Source organism: Bombina bombina, chromosome 8, assembly GCF_027579735.1.
Source record: "Bombina bombina isolate aBomBom1 chromosome 8, aBomBom1.pri, whole genome shotgun sequence".
Classification (NCBI taxonomy): Eukaryota; Metazoa; Chordata; class Amphibia; order Anura; family Bombinatoridae; genus Bombina; species Bombina bombina.
Genome location: NC_069506.1, coordinates 152,409,828 through 152,427,287, shown reverse-complemented (window position 1 = coordinate 152,427,287; position 17,460 = coordinate 152,409,828). Strand labels below are relative to the sequence as shown.

Sequence of the window (17,460 nt, the reverse complement as noted above, 5' to 3'; positions counted from 1 at the left end):
AATATATTTATTATAGTGTGGGCGATGTTGGGGTACAGGGGAATAGGTTTTAATAACTTTAGTATAGTGGCAGCGATATCGGGAGTGGCAGATTAGGGGTTAATTGATTTATTTAGGCGGTGGCGATATCGGGGGTGTTTAGACGTGGGGTTTATGTTAGGGTGTTAGGTTTAAACTTAACTTTTTTTTCCACATAGAATTCAATGGGGCTGCGTTACGGAGCTTTTCATTCCGCGCTTCAGGTGTTAGGTTGTTTTCTGACCCACTCTCCCCATTGATGCCTTTGGGGAAAGCTTGCACAAGCACGTCAAAACAACGCTTGAATTGTGTGCGGTATGGAGCTTAAAACCACCATATCGCATGCACAAGCCGGCTGTTTGAAAACTTGTAATGGCAGCGCTATAGAGGGTTAAATAACGCAACTTTTGTTGCGTTTGTTAATTTCCCTATAGCGTGCATAACTCGTAATCTAGCTGAAAGGTATTTCAAGTATATAAAATTCTTCAAGGATCATGCTTTTGTACCCTGAATTAAATATTCTTGCAAGTTGACACCGTAACTTAGACATTCAGTTTTCTTTGGTAACAAGCTTAATGTGTAAATTATTATAGTAATTAACTTTGTTAAAAGCTTGAGTTGTGTTAAATACATTAATAGTTTCTGTGTCACTTCTTTCATAATTGCTTAGAACTATTTAATCTAACAATCCTACACACTGTCGCTGGTGCAGAATAGGTTTAGCTAAGACAATGCAGTATTATTGCATTATTCTTTTGAGTTAGCTGTTTATGCCAATGAATATACATTTCTGTACTCATTATTTTTTTCTTATTCCCAGTAACATATGCAAAGCAGTAACCAGATAATTGAAAATGAAGCAATGAACAAGGAACAGCTTGTTTTAGTTTGAGTGTGTTATTTTATTACATGTACATGTGCACTCACTTGTACACACACATGTACACTCACTTGTACACGCACACATGCACACTCACTTGTACACACACATGTACCCTCACTAGTACACACACATGTACACTCACTTGTACACACACACATGTACACTCACTTGTACACACACATGTACACTCACTTGTACACACACATGTACCCTCACTTGTACACACACATGTACACTCACTTGTACACACATATGTACACTCACTTGTACACACATATGTACACTCACTTGTACACACACACATGTACACTCACTTGTACACACACATGTACACTCACTTGTACACACACATGTACACTCACTTGTACACTCACATGTACACACACATGTACACTCACTTGTACACACACATATGTACACTCACTTGTACACACACATGTACACTCACTTGTACATGCACACATGCACACTCACTTGTACACACACACATGTGCACTCACTTGTACACACACACACATGTACACTCACTTGTACACGCACACATGCACACTCACTTGTACACACACATGTACACTCACTTGTACATGCACACATTCACACTCACTTGTACACGCACACATGCACACTCACTTGTACACACACATGTACACACACACATGTACACTCACTTGTACATGCACACTCACTTGTACACGCACACATGCACACTCACTTGTACACACACACATATACACTCACTTGTACACTTGTACACACACACATGCACACTCACTTGTACACACACACATGTACACTCACTTGTACACGCACACATGTGCACTCACTTGTACACACACACATGTACACTCACTTGTACACGCACACATGCACACTTACTTGTACACTCACTTGTACACACACATGTACCCTCACTAGTACACACACATGTACACTCACTTGTACATGCACACATGTACAATCACTTGTACACACACATGTACACTCACTTGTACACACACATGTACCCTCACTTGTACACACATATGTACACTCACTTGAACACACACATATGTACACTCACTTGTACACACACACATGTACACTCACTTGTACACGCACACATGCACACTCACTTGTACACACACATGTACCCTCACTTGTACACACACATGTACACTCACTTGTACACACACATGTACACTCACTTGTACACGCACACATGCACACTCACTTGTACACACACACACATGTACACTCACTTGTACACACACATGTACACTCACTTGTACACACACATGTACACTCACTTGTACACTCACATGTACACACACATGTACACTCACTTGTACACGCACACATGCACACTCACTTGTACACACACACATGTGCACTCACTTGTACACACACATGTACCCTCACTTGTACACACACATGCACACTCACTTGAACACACACATATGTACACTCACTTGTACATGCACACATGTACACTCACTTGTACACACACATGTACACTCACTGTACACACACATGTACCCTCACTTGTACACACACATGTACACTCACTTGTACACACATATGTACACTCACTTGTACACACATATGTACACTCACTTGTACACACACATGTACACTCACTTGTACACACACATGTACACTCACTTGTACACACACATGTACACTCACTTGTACACTCACATGTACACACACATGTACACTCACTTGTACACACACATATGTACACTCACTTGTACACACACATGTACACTCACTTGTACATGCACACATGCACACTCACTTGTACACACACACATGTGCACTCACTTGTACACACACACATGTACACTCACTTGTACACGCACACATGCACACTCACTTGTACATGCACACATGCACACTCACTTGTACACGCACACATGCACACTCACTTGTACACACACACATGTACACTCACTTGTACACGCACACATGCACACTTGTACACTCACTTGTACACACACATGTACCCTCACTAGTACACACACATGTACACTCACTTGTACATGCACACATGTGCACTCACTTGTACACACACATATACACTCACTTGTACACACACATGTACCCTCACTTGTACACACACATGTACACTCACTTGAACACACACATATGTACACTCACTTGTACACACACACATGTACACTCACTTGTACACACACATGTACACTCACTTGTACACGCACACATGCACACTCACTTGTACACACACATGTACCCTCACTTGTACACACACATGTACACTCACTTGTACACACACATATGTACACTCAATTGTACACGCACACATGTACACTCACTTGTACACACACATGTACACTCACTTGTACACACACATGTACACTCACTTGTACACGCACACATGCACACTCACTTGTACACACACACAAATGTACACTCACTTGTACACACACATGTACACTCACTTGTACACACACATGTACACTCACTTGTACACACACATGTACACTCACTTGTACACTCACATGTACACACACATGTACACTCACTTGTACACACACATATGTACACTCACTTGTACACACACATGTACACTCACTTGTACACGCACACATGCACACTCACTTGTACACACACATGTGCACTCACTTGTACACACACACACACATGTACACTCACTTGTACACGCACACATGCACACTCACTTGTACACACACATGTACACTCACTTGTACATGCACACATGTACACTCACTTGTACACACACATGTACACTCACTTGTACACACACATGTACCCTCACTTGTACACACACATGTACACTCACTTGTACACACATATGTACACTCACTTGTACACACATATGTACACTCACTTGTACACTCACATGTACACACACATGTACACTCACTTGTACACACATATGTACACTCACTTGTACACACACATGTACACTCACTTGTACACTCACATGTACACACACATGTACACTCACTTGTACACACACATATGTACACTCACTTGTACACACACATGTACACTTACTTGTACACGCACACATGCACACTCACTTGTACACACACATGTGCACTCACTTGTACACACACACACATGTACAATCACTTGTACACGCACACATGCACACTCACTTGTACACACACATGTACACTCACTTGTACATGCACACATGCACACTCACTTGTACACGCACACATGCACACTCACTTGTACACACACATGTACACACACACATGTACACTCACTTGTACATGCACACTCACTTGTACACGCACACATACACACTCACTTGTACACACACACATGCACACTCACTTGTACACTTGTACACACACACATGTACACTCACTTGTACACACACACATGTACACTCACTTGTACACGCACACATGTGCACTCACTTGTACACACACACATGTACACTCACTTGTACACGCACACATTCACACTTACTTGTACACTCACTTGTACACACACATGTACCCTCACTAGTACACACACATGTACACTCACTTGTACATGCACACATGTACACTCACTTGTACACACACATGTACACTCACTTGTACACACACATGTACCCTCACTTGTACACACACATGTACACTCACTTGAACACACACATATGTACACTCACTTGTACACACACATGTACACTCACTTGTACACACACATGTACACTCACTTGTACACGCACACATGCACACTCACTTGTACACACACATGTACCCTCACTTGTACACACACATGTACACTCACTTGTACACACACATATGTACACTCACTTGTACACGCACACATGTACACTCACTTGTACACACACATGTACACTCACTTGTACACACACATGTACACTCACTTGTACATGCACACATGCACACTCACTTGTACACACACACACACATGTACACTCACTTGTACACACACATGTACACTCACTTGTACACACACATGTACACTCACTTGTACACTCACATGTACACACACATGTACACTCACTTGTACACACACATATGCACACTCACTTGTACACACATGTACACTCACTTGTACACGCACACATGCAAACTCACTTGTACACACACACATGTGCACTCACTTGTACACACACACACATGTACACTCACTTGTACACGCACACATGCACACTCACTTGTACACACACATGTACATTCACTTGTACATGCACACATCCACACTCACTTGTACACGCACACATGCACACTCACTTGTACACACACATGTACACACACACATGTACACTCACTTGTACATGCACACTCACTTGTACACGCACACATGCACACTCACTTGTACACACACATTCACATTCACTTGTACACACACATGTACACTCACTTGTACACGCACACATGTGCACTCACTTGTACACACACACATGTACACTCACTTGTACACGCACACATGCACACTTACTTGTACACTCACTTGTACACACACATGTACCCTCACTAGTACACACACATGTACACTCACTTGTACATGCACACATGTACACTCACTTGTACACACACATGTACACTCACTTGTACACACACATGTACCCTCACTTGTACACACACATGTACACTCACTTGAACACACACATATGTACACTCACTTGTACACACACACATGTACACACACATGTACACTCACTTGTACACGCACACATGCACACTCACTTGTACACACACATGTACCCTCACTAGTACACACACATGTACACTCACTTGTACACACACATATGTACACTCACTTGTACACGCACACATGTACACTCACTTGTACACACACATGTACACTCACTTGTACACACACACATGTACACTCACTTGTACACGCACACATGCACACTCACTTGTACACGCACACATGCACACTCACTTGTACACACACACACACACATGTACACTGACTTGTACACACACACATGTACAATCACTTGTACACACACATGTACACTCACTTGTACACACACATATGTATACTCACTTGTACACACACATATATATATACTCACTTATACACACACACATGTACACTCACTTGTACACGCACACATGCACACTTACTTGTACACTCACTTGTACACACACATGTACCCTCACTAGTACACACACATGTACACTCACTTGTACACACACATGTTCACTCACTTGTACACACACATGTACACTCACTTGTACACACACATGTACCCTCACTTGTACACACACATGTACACTCACTTGAACACACACATATGTACACTCACTTGTACACACACACATGTACACTCACTTGCACACACACATGTACACTCACTTGTACACGCACACATGCACACTCACTTGTACACACACATGTACCCTCACTTGTACACACACATGTACACTCACTTGTACACACACATATGTACACTCACTTGTACACGCACACATGTACACTCACTTGTACACACACATGTACACTCACTTGTACACACACATGTACCCTCATTTGTACACACACATGTACACTCACTTGAACACACACATATGTACACTCACTTGTACACACACACATGTACACTCACTTGTACACACACATGTACACTCACTTGTACACGCACACATGCACACTCACTTGTACACGCACACATGCACACTCACTTGTACACACACACACATGTACACTGACTTGTACACACACACATGTACACTCACTTGTACACACACATATGTATACTCACTTGTACACACACATATGTATACTCACTTATACACACATGTACACTCACTTGTACACACACACATGTGCACTCACTTATACACAGACATGTACCCTCACTAGTACACACACATGTACACTCACTTGTACACACACATATGTATACTCACTTGTACACACACACATGTATACTCACTTATACACACATGTACACTCACTTGTACACACTCATATGTACACTCACTTGTACACACACATGTACACTTACTTGTACACACACATGTACACTCACTTGTACACACACATATGTACACTCACTTGTACACGCACACATGTACACTCACTTGTACACACACATGTACACTCACTTGTACACACACATGTACACTCACTTGTACATGCACACATGCACACTCACTTGTACACACACACACACATGTACACTCACTTGTACACACACATGTACACTCACTTGTACACACACATGTACACTCACTTGTACACTCACATGTACACACACATGTACACTCACTTGTACACACACATATGCACACTCACTTGTACACACATGTACACTCACTTGTACACGCACACATGCAAACTCACTTGTACACACACACATGTGCACTCACTTGTACACACACACACATGTACACTCACTTGTACACGCACACATGCACACTCACTTGTACACACACATGTACATTCACTTGTACATGCACACATCCACACTCACTTGTACACGCACACATGCACACTCACTTGTACACACACATGTACACACACACATGTACACTCACTTGTACATGCACACTCACTTGTACACGCACACATGCACACTCACTTGTACACACACATTCACATTCACTTGTACACACACATGTACACTCACTTGTACACGCACACATGTGCACTCACTTGTACACACACACATGTACACTCACTTGTACACGCACACATGCACACTTACTTGTACACTCACTTGTACACACACATGTACCCTCACTAGTACACACACATGTACACTCACTTGTACATGCACACATGTACACTCACTTGTACACACACATGTACACTCACTTGTACACACACATGTACCCTCACTTGTACACACACATGTACACTCACTTGAACACACACATATGTACACTCACTTGTACACACACACATGTACACACACATGTACACTCACTTGTACACGCACACATGCACACTCACTTGTACACACACATGTACCCTCACTAGTACACACACATGTACACTCACTTGTACACACACATATGTACACTCACTTGTACACGCACACATGTACACTCACTTGTACACACACATGTACACTCACTTGTACACACACACATGTACACTCACTTGTACACGCACACATGCACACTCACTTGTACACGCACACATGCACACTCACTTGTACACACACACACACACATGTACACTGACTTGTACACACACACATGTACAATCACTTGTACACACACATGTACACTCACTTGTACACACACATATGTATACTCACTTGTACACACACATATATATATACTCACTTATACACACACACATGTACACTCACTTGTACACGCACACATGCACACTTACTTGTACACTCACTTGTACACACACATGTACCCTCACTAGTACACACACATGTACACTCACTTGTACACACACATGTTCACTCACTTGTACACACACATGTACACTCACTTGTACACACACATGTACCCTCACTTGTACACACACATGTACACTCACTTGAACACACACATATGTACACTCACTTGTACACACACACATGTACACTCACTTGCACACACACATGTACACTCACTTGTACACGCACACATGCACACTCACTTGTACACACACATGTACCCTCACTTGTACACACACATGTACACTCACTTGTACACACACATATGTACACTCACTTGTACACGCACACATGTACACTCACTTGTACACACACATGTACACTCACTTGTACACACACATGTACCCTCATTTGTACACACACATGTACACTCACTTGAACACACACATATGTACACTCACTTGTACACACACACATGTACACTCACTTGTACACACACATGTACACTCACTTGTACACGCACACATGCACACTCACTTGTACACGCACACATGCACACTCACTTGTACACACACACACATGTACACTGACTTGTACACACACACATGTACACTCACTTGTACACACACATATGTATACTCACTTGTACACACACATATGTATACTCACTTATACACACATGTACACTCACTTGTACACACACACATGTGCACTCACTTATACACAGACATGTACCCTCACTAGTACACACACATGTACACTCACTTGTACACACACATATGTATACTCACTTGTACACACACACATGTATACTCACTTATACACACATGTACACTCACTTGTACACACTCATATGTACACTCACTTGTACACACACATGTACACTTACTTGTACACACACATGTACACTCACTTGTACACACACACACATGTACACTCACTTGTACACGCACACATAGACGCACAGGCATGCTCTAGGGATGGGCAAATGTGGTGAAAGTGCAATTCGCTTGGTAGAACGGACAGTCCTGTGGACATTCATTTTGAACAATTGAATGCTGATAAGAACGAAAATAATTTCAAATTTCGTAATCAAATTTTGTTTCTGGTTTTCAAATGTTACTTTCATTTTCGAATATTCATAATTTAATTGAATATCCACATTCAAAATTTCAAATGTAACATTTGATTTAATAAATGCCATTCAAAAGTTTTATAGTTAATTTGGTAGGGAATTTAGTAAATTGATACATAAGAGATACAAAGGTATCGATTTGAATTTTCTATAACATTGTATAGTTTGAATATTACATTTAAAGAGAACATTAGAAATACTATTACAAATATACTGATTAAGATTTTTTATAATTCAAATATCGCATAATTCGATTCAAATTATGCAATATTCAAATAAGAAAAAATCAAATTGATTACATTTAACCCCTTAAGGACCAAGGATGTATAGTGTACGTCCTACAAAAATGTCAGTTAGTGACCAAGGACGTACCCTGTACGTCCAAAGGGGTTTCAAGCGGTGGTGGGTGGGTTTCAACCACTTTCAAGGTGTCACAGTGATGCCTCGGTATTGAGGCATCACTGTAATACCTTGTTTTGGACACCGATGCAGAGAGAGCTACTCTATAGCCCTCTCTGCATCGGGCATTGATGGCGGCGATCGTTGGTGGGTGGGAGCAGCAGCTGGGGGGCGGGTGGGCGTCCCATCAATGTGTCAGCTTCCTGATCCGGTACAGGAGACTTGCGACTTAGTTGGAGGAAGCAGCTGGGCGGGACGCAGGGGGGCTGGTGCACGTACGAATCTTGTTATTTGAAAAAAAATGTTGTTTTGCACCAATGGTGGTGAAATTAAGGACTTTGGGGAAGGGATCTGGGAGGGGGAGGGAGGTAGGATATTGAGGGGGCAGCTACACTACAGAAAAAGTGTTTGTAATAAAAAATTAAAAAATACACATATTTTGGGGGCAAACTGGGTACTGGCAGACAGCTGCCAGTACCCAAGATGGTGGCAAATAGGTAGAGGGGGGAGGGTTAGAGAGTTGTATGGGGGATCAGGGAAGTTGGGGGCTAAGAGGTGATCTAACACTGCAGAATCAATTGGGAGGGTTAATTATTTTTTTTTTTAACTGCTTTATTTTTTAGTACTAGCAGACTTTCTGCCAGTACTTAAGATGGCAGTGACAATTGTGAGGTGGGGGAGCGAAGAGAGCTGTTTGAGGGGGGTCAGGGAGGGTTCAGGGGGTGGGATGTGCCAGGTGGGAGGCTGATCTCTACACTAAAGCTAAAATTAACCCTATAAGCTACCTAATTAACCCCTTCAATGCTGGGCATAAAAGTGTGGTGCGCAGCAGCATTTAGCAGTCTTCTAATTACCAAGAAGCAACGCCAAAGCCATATATGTCTGCCATTTATAAGCAAATGGGATCACAGAGAAGCTTTTACAACCATTTGTTCCATAATTGCACAAGCAGTTTGTAAATAATTTCAGTGAGAAACCTAAAATTGTGAATAATTGAACTATTTTTTTTATTTGATTGTATTTTGTGGGGAAATGGCGGCATGAAATATACCAAAATGGGCCTAGATCAATACTTTGGGTTGTCTACTACACTACACTAAAGCTAAAATTAACCCTACAAGCTCCCTTCAAGCTCCCTAATTAACCCCTTCACTGCTGGGCATAATAAATTTGTGGTGCGCAGCGGCATTTAGCGGACTTCTAATTACCAAATAGCAACGCCAAAGCCATATAAGTCTGCTACTTCTGAACAAAGGGGATCCCAGAGAAGCATTTACAAAAATTTGTGCCATAATTGCACAAGCTGTTTGTAAATAATTTCAGTGACAAAGATAAAGTTTGTGAAAAAGTGAACGATTTTTTTTAAGTGAAATGGTGGCATTAAATATACCAAAATGGGCCTAGATCAATACTTTGGGTTGTCTACTAAAAAAAAAATATATATATACATGTCAAGGGATATTCAGTGATTCCTGACAGATATCAGTGTTACAATGTAACTATTGCTAATTTTGAAAAAAAAAATGGTTTGGAAATAGCAAAGTTCTACTTGTATTTATTGCCCTATAACTTGCAAAGAACATGTAAACATTGGGTATTTCTAAACTCAGGACAAAATTTAGAAACTATTTAGCATGGGAGTTTTTTGGAGGTTGTAGATGTGTAACAGATTTTGGGTGTCAAAGCTAGAAAAAGTATGTTTTTTTCCATTTTTTCATCATATTTTATAATTTTTTTAGAGTAAATTATAAGATATGATGAAAATAATGGTATCTTTAGAAAGTCCATTTAATGGCAAAAAAAAATGGTATATAATATGTGTGGGTACAGTGAATGAGTAAGAGGAAAATTACAGATAAACACAAACACCGCATAAATGTAAAAATAGCCCTGGTCCCAAATGGGCAGAAAATGGAAAAGTGCTGTGGTCCTGAACTATTAAGTTAAATGAATGTTAGAATGTTGTACAAACACTCGAAGTTCGAAACCAACAAATGTGTTAAAAATCCTTTAATTTTTTTGAATGTCTCAAATCCCTAAAACGCACATACATAAATGCACACAAAGGGGCATATTTATCAAAGTGTGAGCGGACATGATACAATGTAGCATATCATGTCCGCTGCACATCGATAAATGCCGACAGCATACGCTGTCGGCATTTATCATTGCAAAAGCAGTTCCCCAGAACTGCTTGTGCAATACTGCCTCCTGCAGATTTGCGGCCAATCGGTCACTAGCAGGGGGTGTCAATCAACCCGATCGTATTCGATCGGGTTGATTTCTGTCTGCCGCCTCAGAGCTGCTTCATAACTTTTGCTTCCGGTGAGCCTGAAGGCTCGCTGGAAATAAGGGGCATCAAGCTCCTTTCGGAGCTTGATAATTCAGCCCCATATACTAAATATACATAAAAATGTATGTTAATGTTGATGTTTAGGGTCCCATTCAAAAATTCAAAAGCCAGAAAACCTAGAACTTAAACTCCCCTCACTCCAAGAAGTGTTAAAGCAATTTCTTAATGGAAACTCCTCCAAAATGCTACATGCAAGTTCACCTAAAAAAAATGACCCTGCAACCAGCTCCTCCTAATTGAGCAAAAAATGGTTTTAAAATATTTTTGGGGGGCCTTTACAAAGTTTAAATATCAAATTTACATTAAGTACAATAATGTGTTGGGTTAACTGGGTTAGGAATGTCTGAATGAGAACCCAAACTCAGTAATAATATTTTTCATAATTACATTTCTGGATTTCTAAAATACATATATAATTAAACTGAAGCAGTCGAATGGTTTGCATTGTAACACAAAGTGCTATAACCAAGAATATAGGGGTATTTGAACCATAAATCTGCTCTCGTTAACAAGGTAAACCACCATTTTTGCCAATGACCTGAGAACATTTTTGTAGGTTGAGAACAATTTATCATGAGCTGTGAGTTTTAGTGTAAGGATTACAGTAATTTTTATTTTTAAGATAATGTCACAAAGCAAACATGCAAGAGTATTTTAAAAAGAGAATTAGGAATTGAAATAAAAGCATCAGTATTTAAAAGACATAAGCATTAACCAAATAAACAACAAATAAACGTGGGTTGTAAAAAGTTTGGATGCACACAACAAAATCATAAAGAACTTACTTAAAAACAATCACTTTTATGCAATGGGAATTAATCCACCAAATTTTAGCATGAAAGGCACCAACAGTTCCACTACAGTAAACCATCATACTGTTCTTCTGTTAGCAGTTTCTCTTTTCATAATGATGTTCCATAGAAAATAGACACAACTGAAATGTGTTTATAAACAACTCCTTTCTCTAAATTATTTTACCTAGTGCTTAAACCATGCATGAAAATCAGTTTTAAAGGGACACTCAATCAAAATTAAACTTTCATTATTCAGATAGAGCATGCTATTTTAAACAACTTTCCAGTTTACTTCCATTAACAAAATGTGCACAGTCTTTTTATATTTAAACTTTTTGAGTCACCAGCTCCTACTGAGCATGTGCAAGAATAAGTGTGTATGCATTTGTGAATGGCTGATGGCTGTCACATGGTACGTGTATGCATTTGTGATTGGCTGATGGCTGTCACATGGTACAGGGGGAGTGGAAAAAGACATAACTTTTAAAATTGTCAGAAACATTTTTTACTCATTTGAAGTTCAGAATAAGTGCTATTGCATTGTCTTGTTATCTTGCATTTGTTGATTATGCAAATCTACTGTGTTGACTAGTCCTTTAACTGCTCAATTCTCAAATGTCTCTATGTTTATTATAAAGTTATAAACATTCATTATAAAAAATAATTAAATAGATACATAGATAGCTTAGGATCTTTATATTGTTAAAAATGACATTTGTATAGGACATGTAAGCTAACTGTGCTGACTTGTTTAATATTATGCCGTCTGTTACTTAGACAGTTCGCTTGGACAAGTATAGAAGCTGTTAATAACTCAGTGTCAAGTGATGCAATTAAAAAACAAACACACGCGTAACAGATTGAAAATTGATTTAGAGAAAAAAAACTGTCTGTACTTTAGCACAAAAGAAATGTGTTTTTTGTTGTACTTTTGACAAAAAAATCCATACCACCATATTTAAAAGAAAAAACAACTAAAGCTTAGCTATCTCAAAAACTACTCAACCAATTAACTTCAAATTTTCCAGTTTTATAGTAACTGACAGTCACTTAAATGTGTTAATCCAATAACAATCACACAATAGTATTCTATTATTATTTTCAATTTCCCTTTAACACTTTTGGTAAATGCATTGTGTGCTGCGTCTGGGGAGAATAGGAATTACACTGTTGTGAGATAGAAATAGATGAAACGCCTGTTTACAAAACCACTCATTTTACACAATTGTGTCTCCACATACCCTGATTAAAGGAACCACTAAGGTTTGATACTGTGAAGAAGTTGAATGAGTATTATCCTGGATGGGATTGTTCTTTAGTGTTCCCAGTGCTGCATGACATTAAATCAATCAGTGATCTGGAGGTACACGTTAATCCGGAGCATTTGAGTTCACACTAAGTGCCCAGATTGTGTTACTATAGTATGGCAATACCTATGGTTATCTCTATAGATAAAGATCTGTCCCATGTGGAGCTTTTACTGACACCTTTGGATCTGGACAATAAAACTAGGTGGATTTGCCTTGATTACTGGCACATATGGACTCTCTGGTGTGTGTAAAATACACTAGGTTCCCAGAGCATGTATGAAATATAACAGGGTGCTATACTAACAAAAGCTTTGTTTATATAATTGTTTTTCATCCTATTTCTGCCTTGTGTTATACCCAATGTATGTTTTGAATTATTTTATGTGTATGATGATTTGGTGGAACTGTGGAATATGTAATTTTTTTATAAAATAAACTGGTTATCTAGTGCAGCCTCTGTCACACTTTGGTTCTCAATTATATGATTGCTAGCACTTTCCATATAAAAAGTAAACCAAATAAATTATACAAAAAACCTTTCAGTTCAGATTCCGTTACACAAATACCTTGTCATCATTCATTGTCAGGCGGAGAGGAGGTAGGAATGGATCAAAGATAATTTGGCTTGTGTTAATATCAATGGGTGATTGCCGTTTGCCGATTGTACACAAATTCCAAGCAGAGTTCACCAGTCCCCAAAATGCTGGACCTAAAAGGAATAAAAAAAAACATGAAACCCAAAGAAAATTAACCCATTGTACAACTATTAATATTCTAAATTTCTTATAAAATAATTGAATGGTCATACAATAATTGAGATAATAGAGGTGTGTTTCTGAGCTTATTTTTCTACCTCTACTTTATTTGGTACCTGACTATTATAAAATCTGTATTTTGTTTTAAGTTAAATTTTCAGGTTGGTCAATGGTCCAACTCACAGCCTATAAAAATATTGGCTGAACCAAGAAGGTCTCCAATGCACAATTATCTTCAGTGACCTGCTTTAAATACATGAGCATATGGCTGAATTCCAGGCTAGCATATGGTATTCCAAGTAATAAACTTTCATCAAAAACCTCTGCTTGTTTGGGAAACATATTAAGGAATAAGTGTAGTTTGAACAACTTGGGCAGCAGATGCATAGCTTAACAATAAATATATCTGGTTTTACTGAGTGTGTTACATCCTTATAAATGTATTGCATAAACAAGGATGCACTTTCATTACTTAAAGTGAATGTCAATTTAGATGAATCAGTGTCCAGTTTTTAATAATCCTATTAAAAACAAGGGCACTTTAATTAATTAAAATTTAAATTTCACTCATTTTCTTCAAATACTTACCTTTTAATCTTCACAACCGCTCCAACGATTCTCCCGGCCGTCAGAAGCCTCTTCATACGTCAGAAATGATGAATCCGGCTTCCTCCAATCACGGCTTCCCCCCGGGGGAATCTTGGCCTGAGGCACCGCCGTGATTGGAGGAAGCCGGATTGATCATTTTGGACCCGCAAAGAGGGCTTGCGATGGGCGGAGGAAGCGCTGCAGCGGCTTACAGGAATAAAAAGTAAGTATTTGAAGAAAAACAAGTGAAATGCAAATTTTTATGAATTAAAGTGCCCCTGTTTTTAATAGGATTATTAAAAACCGGGAACCGATTCATCTAAATTGACAATCACTTTAAGCAAACATACATTAAACTATTGATGCTTAACATTTATAAATATGTAATGCACTTGGAGGGATTTTACCATTACTTTAACATAACGCATATTAGTCAACTCCCATTGATCATTAGATACACAGTTCACAAGTTTAAAATTGTTTTTAAAACAATTCCTGAGGGGCCTTGTAATATTGACAAGGAATTTTATACAATTTAGCCAGACTAGAGAGCTTTAGAGAATAAGACTCTACATAACAAAGATGACGGGCACAGCTTTTTTTTTTTATAATACATACATACTGGTATAAATTAATTAAAAATGAATTAATATACATATATACAGGGAGTGCAGAATTATTAGGCAAGTTGTATTTTTGAGGATTAATTTTATTATTGAACAACAACCATGTTCTCAATGAACCCAAAAAAGTCATTAATATCAAAGCTGAATAGTTTTGGAAGTAGTTTTTAGTTTGTTTTTAGTTATAGCTATTTTAGGGGGATATCTGTGTGTGCAGGTGACTATTACTGTGCATAATTATTAGGCAACTTAACAAAAATCAAATATATACCCATTTCAATTATTTATTTTTACCAGTGAAACCAATATAACATCTCAACATTCACAAATATACATTTCTGACATTCAAAAACAAAACAAAAACAAATCAGTGACAAATATAGCCACCTTTCTTTGCAAGGACACTCAAAAGCCTGCCATCCATGGATTCTGTCAGTGTTTTGATCTGTTCACCATCAACATTGCGTGCAGCAGCAACCACAGCCTCCCAGACACTGTTCAGAGAGGTGTACTGTTTTCCCTCCTTGTAAATCTCACATTTGATGATGGACCACAGGTTCTCAATGGGGTTCAGATCAGGTGAACAAGGAGGCCATGTCATTAGATTTTCTTCTTTTATACCCTTTCTTGCCAGCCACGCTGTGGAGTACTTGGACGCGTGTGATGGAGCATTGTCCTGCATGAAAATCATGTTTTTCTTGAAGGATGCAGACTTCTTCCTGTACCACTGCTTGAAGAAGGTGTCTTCCAGAAACTGGCAGTAGGACTGGGAGTTGAGCTTGACTCCATCCTCAACCCGAAAAGGCCCCACAAGCTCATCTTTGATGATACCAGCCCAAACCAGTACTCCACCTCCACCTTGCTGGCGTCTGAGTCGGACTGGAGCTCTCTGCCCTTTACCAATCCAGCCACGGGCCCATCCATATGGCCCATCAAGACTCACTCTCATTTCATCAGTCCATAAAACCTTAGAAAAATCAGTCTTGAGATATTTTTTGGCCCAGTCTTGACGTTTCAGCTTGTGTGTCTTGTTCAGTGGTGGTCGTCTTTCAGCCTTTCTTACCTTGGCCATGTCTCTGAGTATTGCACACCTTGTGCTTTTGGGCACTCCAGTGATGTTGCAGCTCTGAAATATGGCCAAACTGGTGGCAAGTGGCATCTTGGCAGCTGCACGCTTGACTTTTCTCAGTTCATGGGCAGTTATTTTGCGCCTTGGTTTTTCCACACGCTTCTTGCGACCCTGTGGACTATTTTGAATGAAACGCTTGATTGTTCGATGATCACGCTTCAGAAGCTTTGCAATTTTAAGAGTGC

At 39.5% G+C, this 17,460-nt stretch overlaps 1 protein-coding gene across 1 annotated transcript in view; it reads right to left on the bottom strand.

Moving 5' to 3' along the window:
• The window catches only part of LOC128638900 (carbonic anhydrase-related protein 10-like), a gene marked incomplete at its 5' end in the record, with an annotated part of 449,343 nt that overhangs the window by 236,958 nt on the left and 194,925 nt on the right, over positions 1-17,460 (bottom strand). The window contains one exon of the mRNA XM_053691030.1: positions 14,747-14,889. Coding sequence (XP_053547005.1) covers positions 14,747-14,889 — 143 coding nt within the window. The remainder of the gene's footprint in view (positions 1-14,746; positions 14,890-17,460) is intronic.